Source organism: Berghia stephanieae, chromosome 13, assembly GCF_034508935.2.
Source record: "Berghia stephanieae isolate SIO BIC M18660-M18661 chromosome 13, UCSD_Bste_1.3, whole genome shotgun sequence".
Taxonomy (NCBI): domain Eukaryota; kingdom Metazoa; phylum Mollusca; class Gastropoda; order Nudibranchia; family Aeolidiidae; genus Berghia; species Berghia stephanieae.
The window spans coordinates 15,809,392-15,817,198 of NC_088372.1; the positions used below are offsets into that span (position 1 = coordinate 15,809,392).

A 7,807-nucleotide genomic window follows, 5' to 3' on the forward strand; every position below is an offset into this window, starting at 1 on the left:
ACTGTACTCTGGTTTAAAATGAGTACATGGCCGTTAACAGCGTTGTCTCTGTCCGAAAAAAAAATAATATCGCCTAACAGGCGTCATGTCCCGTCCTACATGTTAAGTGTTGCTGTTGGCCAGGGACCCCTTGTAAAGCGCTTTGAAAACGTTTAGTGGATATTGCTCTATTTAAATCCTCTAGTATTTATTGGAAGATAATTATCGCAAGCACATTGAGAGAACTGCAAATAAAATCTCAAAAAGAAACAGCCTGGTGAGAAAACTGGCAAGAACCACTTGGGGAGCCTCAACAAAGATACTGATAACGTCTGCTTTGGCACTGTGCTATAGTGTGGGAGAATACTGTGCCCCTGTTTGGATGAAGAGCCCACATGTAAACCGCATTGACATCCGATTAAGAGAATCAATGAGAATTATAACAGGATGTCTCAAGTCAACTCCAACTCAGTGGCTCCCAACACTAAGCGGTATTGCACCACCAAGTCTTAAACGACAAGACACTATTCAAAGGATGCATGCAAGAATTGACGAAGCCACAGACAACATTCCCATAAATACAATCATAAAGGGGTCACCTTCAACAACAAGCTCAAATCGAGAAGACCTTTCCACCTAACAAAAATGGCAGACATCAGTGTGGAGGAAAACTGGAGAGAAATGTGGAACAGGGAAACACCAAGAGGAGGAAACATCATAAAAGATCCCTAATAGAATGCCTGCATTCCACAACGCCAGGAAATACTGGGTTTCTTCAAATCGCATATTAACTGGACATGGCAGAACTGCATCAGATATCTGCAGGTACGTGGAAACTTGGAAACAGTGATACTTGCCCGAAATGTCAGGCAGCCCCAGAGACCAGTGATCACATCGTCCTCCACTGCCCAGTTAATAAACTTGAATGTGGCTATGGAACCGTCCTTAGGGCGGAGGAAGACTATCGAAGCTGGGTTGACGAAATGAATTTGGAGGTGTAACCATAAGCTACTACTACTATAGGCAGATTCTTAGAATTACGAGACGTAAAAGGGCGAGAATGGATGATCTTTATTTACTACCAGTATATATTTAGACTAAAATGTAAATATGTACCATCATTCTGGAATCACAAGTTCAATTACACAAGGTATGCATCCAGTCCTCCCGAAGACAGGTTTTAAACTTCCAATCAGATTGGAACCAATTTTTTTTTACATCACACATTTGTTCCTTATTTCCCAATCGCTGGGACAGCGTGGCTAAAATATACAGTCTTTGCTTTGTACCCAAAAGGTACCGAGTTCGATCACCTGCCGCGATGTGTGTGGCCTAGAGAAAGTCACCTCGCCCTAGCTCACTTTACGGCTTCTTTTAGAATAGACCCTAAAGACAACTTTCCCAACGGGGATGAAGAAAGGGAATTTTTTTTTTAAGAGAAAAATATTTTTTTTTATCCTGAAGTAGATATCGATCCATTAGCCTTTGGGTCGAATACCAATATATTTATACAAGTATTTTAGATCTGATCGAATACTCCACCGCAATCAGGAAATCATTTGGCTAAAAGCACCAATAAGAGCTGAATTAAAATGAGACTCATCGTCCTAAAACTTTATTATGAATGTAAGGGTGGCACCTTATACTTAACATTGAGTTTTAAGCATATATGTGGGCGTCCTTGAGATAATCAGTCGCATGGTGAAAAGCTTTGAACGGCGGTATTGCCAATTTTAGTCAAGAGGTCAATCTTAAGGAAAATGAGTTCTCATCAAAATCGTTAAATCTAACCTTTTTCTACATATTGATGAAATATTTTAATTGAATTCTACTCCTAAATATCTTATTTTAATTTTTTTTATGAAGGTAATTATTATACTTAATTTCAACTCTTGTCAACATTGAAAGCGATTTTCTCAAAATTAGGGTTTCACACCCTAGCCCATGCATATGACCATAACTTCATGAAAAATCATCCGATTTGTTTCAAATAAAGATTAAAATGCCCAGGAGACATTGGGCTTTCAAAAAATGAAAACAAAACTTTCACCATGTGACTGATTATGTCAGGGACGAAAACATATCCTACAATTTGACTTAAATAAATAGTTTACTTTTTAAAAGACAATTTTTTTTCTTTAACTTCGATAACTTTCATTTTCCTAAATCTGATTAGTTTGACTTTAAAACTCAAATGTCATCATCTTATTCACTCCGACATAAAACTATAGATAGTATGCGCTTGGCTAAGAAGCTCATAACATTGCCATCCGGAAGTATAACGGACCAACACACAAAACTGTGTGTATCCATGAACGCTTAGAGTCAGGTTAATAGAGTTCAGTGAGCATTACTCATAAACGCGGATGGCAAAAAAAAAAGCAATAAAAAGACCTGAGGGACGTCATCTTCCAACTATCTATAGATAGAACGAAGATGACGTCAAACATGTCTTTGTTATTGTTTTTTTGCCATCCGCTTTTATGAGTAATTATCACGAAACTGTGTTAACCAGACAATATAAACGTTCAAGGTTACACATAGCTTTATGTGTTGGTCAGTCATATTTCCGGATGGCAATTGAGTGTTTTGAGCTTCTTAGCCAAGCACATACTATCTATAGATAGAACGAAGATGACGTCAAACAGGCCTTTGTTATTGTTTTTTTTTTTCCATCCACGTTCTTACTAAACTGTATGAACCAGACAATAAAAGCTCATAGTTACACGTAGTTTTGTGTGTTGGTCCGTTATACTTCCGGGTGGCAATGTTGTGAGCGACTTAGCCAAATGCATACTATCTATAGATAGTTCGAAGATGACATCACTCAGGTTTTTGTTATTGTATTTTGCCATCCGCGTTTATGAGTAATGCTCACTGATCTGTATTAACCGGACTATAAACGTTCATGGATACACACAGTTTTGTGTGTTGGTCCGTTATACTTCCGGATGGCAATGTTGTGAGCCTCTTAGCAAAGCGCATGCCATCTATAGATAGAATGCGCTTGGCCAAGGAGTTCACAACATTGCCATCCGGAAGTATAACGGACCAACACACAAACTCTGTGTAACCATGAACTTTTATAGATAGTTCGAAGATGACGTCACTCAGGTCTTTGTTATTGTTTTTGCCATCCGCGTTTGTGAGTTGTTCTCACTAAACTGTATGAACCAGACTATAAAAGTTCATGGTTACACAGAGTTTGTGTGTTGGTCCGTTATACTTCCGGATGGCAATGTTGTGAACTCCTTGGCCAAGCGCATTCTATCTATAGTCTGGTTAATAGAGTTTAGTGAAAACAACTCACAAACGCGGATGGCAAAAACAATAACAAAGGCCTGAGTGACGTCATCTTCCAACTATCTATAGATAGAATGCGCTTGGCCAAGGAGTTCACAACATTGCCATCCGGAAGTATAACGGACCAACACACAAACTCTGTGTAACCATGAACTTTTATAGTCTGGTTAATACAGTTTAGTGAGAACAACTCACAAATGCGGATGGCAAAAACAATAACAAGGGCCTGAGTGACGTCATCTGCATACTATCTATAGATAGAACGAAGATGACGTCAAACATGTCTTTGTTATTGTTTTTTTGCCATCCGCTTTTATGAGTAATTATCACGAAACTGTGTTAACCAGACAATATAAACGTTCAAGGTTACACATAGCTTTATGTGTTGGTCAGTCATATTTCCGGATGGCAATTGAATGTTTTGAGCTTCTTAGCCAAGCGCATACCATATTTTGATAGAACGAGGATAACGTCAAACAGGTCTTTGTTATTGTTTTTTATTTCCATCCACGTTCTTACTAAACTGTATGAACCAGACTTTAAAAGCTCATAGTTACACGTAGTTTTGTGTGTTGGTCCGTTATACTTCCGGGTGGCAATGTTGTGAGCGACTTAGCCAAATGCATACTATCTATAGATAGTTCGAAGATGACATCACTCAGGTTTTTGTTATTGTATTTTGCCATCCGCGTTTATGAGTAATGCTCACTGATCTGTATTAACCGGACTATAAACGTTCATGGATACACGTAGTTTTGTGTGTTGGTCCGTTATACTTCCGGATGGCAATGTTATGAGCCTCTTAGCCAAATGCATACTGTCTATAGATAGAATGCGCTTGGCCAAGGAGTTCACAACATTGCCATCCGGAAGTATAACGGACCAACACACAAACTCTGTGTAACCATGAACTGTTATAGTCTGGTTAATACAGTTTAGTGAGAACAACTCACAAACGCGGATGGCAAAAACAATAACAAAGGCCTGAGTGACGTCATCTTCGAAATATCTATATAGTCACGGCAGGGATGGTGGGCAGTCAGGTTGCAGTACGCAGTTCTATTTGTCAGCATTATAGATAGTATGCGCTTGGCTAAGAAGCTCATAACATTGCCATCCGGAAGTATAACGGACCAACACACAAAACTGTGTGTAACCATGAACTTTTATAGTCGGGTAATACAGTTCAGTGAGAATAACTCACAAACGCGGATGGCAAAAAACAATAACAAAGACCTGAGATACGTCATCTTCGAACTATTTATAAACATATAAACTCACAGACACAGCACATCCACTGGCGCACGTTTGAGGACATAATTTCTCAGGAGTAAAAGCATCAGGATTGGATAGAGCAGCGAGGGGGTTCATTGTGGCTCCGAGGGTCAAGGTCACAAGTGCGCCGAGGATGAAAACAACGGAGAGGGTTGATTCTGAAATAAAAATAAGTGTAATGCAGTTGTCTATAATTAGTATTTTATAGTTGAATATAGATAAATAAATAAATAATAAAATTGAGCTTTATATAGCGCAATATCCACTTAATGTGCTCAAAGCGCTTTACAAGGGGTCGGGGTCAACAGCAACATTTAACATGTAGGACCGTTAGGCGATATTACAATTTTTCGGACAAAGACACAGCTGTTAACGGCCAGGTACTCATTTTACACCTGAGTACGGCTAGAGAATGTGAGTAAAGAGCCTTTTCCAAGGACTCAACTATGCGCCGAGCGCGAGGCTCGAACCCAGGACCTTCCAATCCAAAAGCGAGTGTTTTACCACAAGACCACATAGCCGCACATATAGAGTACATGAAGTCTTATCGGCCACAATAGGCAAAAAAAAAATCGTCTCTGTCCACATGTTTGTCTTTTGCATCTTGGCTATTTGACTTAGATAGACCAAGATGCTATTTATAGCAAGCTTGTTTATTGGTAAATCAGGTGAAGGCTCAGGAACAAGTTATTTCATTGATTGAACTGATGAATACAACTAACGATTTGTTTTCTCTTGTGGCAAAAGACTGGCATTTTGACGTCATTTTTTTGGTTAGTGTCAGGCTACGATGGCCTCGGTGCAAGTGTCAGGCTATATATTAACTCAATCCTAAAGATTTTTGCTACTTTTCAAAATTGGAAAAAAATGTATTAAAAATGAACATGTAGATGGTTTTATTCAACTACCAAGAACATGCACATGCAAAAACTATTTTAAAAACATTAGCTTTGATACTACGCCTATAATTTGTCTCATAAAAATGTAATACATAGGCATGGGGTAAAAGTAACCCTGGGTAAACAACGGATATAGTCGGTGTTAGGGTAAAGTGAGTTAACGCTCAGAGCCCTGACATAACTCAATGGGGGTAATCACAAAAATTCCAAAAAGTGGACATCTCTCGGATTTTTCTCTCTACTCATCAACTCATTTTTTGTTTCAATGTATAAAATATGTTAAAAATATAAATATACATAGATTCCAGTATAAATTTTTTTTATATTTTTGGTCTTAAAGTCAATAATTTAGTATCTGGTTAGTGGTAAAAAAAAAGTTGTTCTTCAGAGCCATTAGACCCAGTGAGACAGAGCTTATCCTCAACAGGCAATAGCAATTACTTTCCAACCTTGAAATAGGACGCTAATCTATCGCAAAGTACTCTCCGCCAGATCCAACAGATCCAGTCACCCAATCACTGCTGGTTCGGCAGGGGGTCTGAAGAAAATCTTGACTTCCCTCATAATCGACCTCGGTCCCTTTCCGTGGGAAGCGAGTGCTCTACTAACTGAGCTATCTGGGATCCCCACTAGCTGGTTAATCCCGATATATTATTGGGTCACACTGTTTTGTGACACCCCCCCCCCCCACCCCAACCCCTTATTTTTCAAAAAGGTATGATATCGATATGATCCCGTTGATGAAAATTTACTAAAGAGTCGAAATTATTAGAATTGAATAAAAAAAATTATACATTTTTAAAGGCGAATGAACAAAATGCATTCTTTTATACTGAAGGCATTATGTTTAACCCTCTCCTTACCAACCGTAGGAAAATCGTCACATTCGTTACGATGCAACCAACAATTTGGTCCTTCTGATTTCTTTTGTACATCACAATTATTATAGCTTTACAAACTCGACACCGTGTTGTTGAGCTCATTTTGCAGAAAAATATCATGTATAAAATGTACTTGTTGCTTTTCTGTTCAAGTATGAAAAATATATTTTTGTGTTGGGTGGGTGTGAAGTTTTGGGTGAAAACTCTGAAAATGGCTGGTAAGGAGAGAATTAATTGAACCCCTGACATCACTGAAGAGGGGCAGTCTCAGAAGTTTTGAAAAGCGGATGTGCAACCGTGGTTTTCCCCCTTTCCCTTTCAATTACAGTAGTTTCAGAAATTGTCTCAGTCTCAAATCATATAATTCTAACATTTTTTACTTTGAATTCAATTTCCGGATCTGCTTCAAACGGACATGTATTCGGTTAAAGTTACATACGGCGGATCGCTGTATTTTTTGTCGTTGTTAACCAGAAATACATAGATAGTTTCTATTGATTTGTTTTCACACTCGCATCACTTAAAACTATTAGAACCGCAGTAAAAATCCTAAAATCAAATCAAAAAATATTTCATTTAACCCTTTCCAAACCAACTTTAGGAAAATCGTCACATTCGTTACGATACAACAAACCTTTTTCTTATTCAAACTTCTCTTGCACATCATAAAATTTAAAGAAAATGAACAGTGTGTAGTAAGAGCATGTTTTGCTAAAGAAGTTATACATCGAAAGAACTTTACTGCTATTGTGTTTGAGTGATAAAACTTATATTTTATGTTAGTTGGGTGTGAAGTTTTGGATGAAATCCTGAAAATGGCTGGTAAGGAGAGAGTTAAAAACTTACTGGCCATGATGAGATTGCTGTGTGTCAATGGACAATGTGCTGGACTTTGGTTCTTTCTTGTAGACTATCACGCTTTGGTTGTAGCTCGTGGTCAGTGAGTAACATTGCTCAGCAGGAGGTTTATATACACTCAAACTCTCTGGATGCTGGCTCAGGACATCAAAGGACAGAATTAATTATTAATCGGATAAGTGGGAAGCATGGTAAGAGATGTTGAATGCCTGTTATCCGAAAATGATTTCACCTTCAGTCCCCCGTTTTACAACGGAAAAAGTGTAGATTTAAAAAGATGATAGCTATGGTTCATATTCATGTTCGAAGCTTCGGCATAAGTGCTATATAAATAATGTACATTTATTATGTTATAGTCCCATAATATGAGTGTCAAATAATCGTGATAGCTTCATGTGGCTTGTACATTTCTTAGTAAGTTGTAGCTCAAACTGTGGTAGAAGAGTGAAACAGTCTGATGGGAATAAAGACGGAGGAAGGAAAGGGGGGGGGGGGTGCTTGTATATTATATAGTAGAGCACGTTGCTTATGACACCATCAAATTAAAAGTAAAAAATACAGGTTGTCTCAATGAACAGGTCCTTCAAGGGGGGGGGGGGGTGCATATATTGC

The 7,807-nt window shown here is 38.4% G+C and overlaps 1 protein-coding gene across 1 annotated transcript in view; it reads right to left on the reverse strand.

Annotated features, from left to right (window-relative positions):
* Positions 1 to 7,279, reverse strand: part of LOC144959014 (uncharacterized) — a 30,028-nt gene extending 22,749 nt beyond the window's left edge. Inside the window, exons 1-2 of the mRNA XM_078891343.1 lie at positions 7,184 to 7,279; positions 4,564 to 4,715 (exon numbers count right to left, since the gene is read on the reverse strand). Of these exons, the coding sequence (XP_078747469.1) occupies positions 4,564 to 4,715; positions 7,184 to 7,190 (159 nt within the window). The 5' untranslated portion in view covers positions 7,191 to 7,279. The remainder of the gene's footprint in view (positions 1 to 4,563; positions 4,716 to 7,183) is intronic.
* Positions 7,280 to 7,807: the final 528 nt, after the last annotated feature.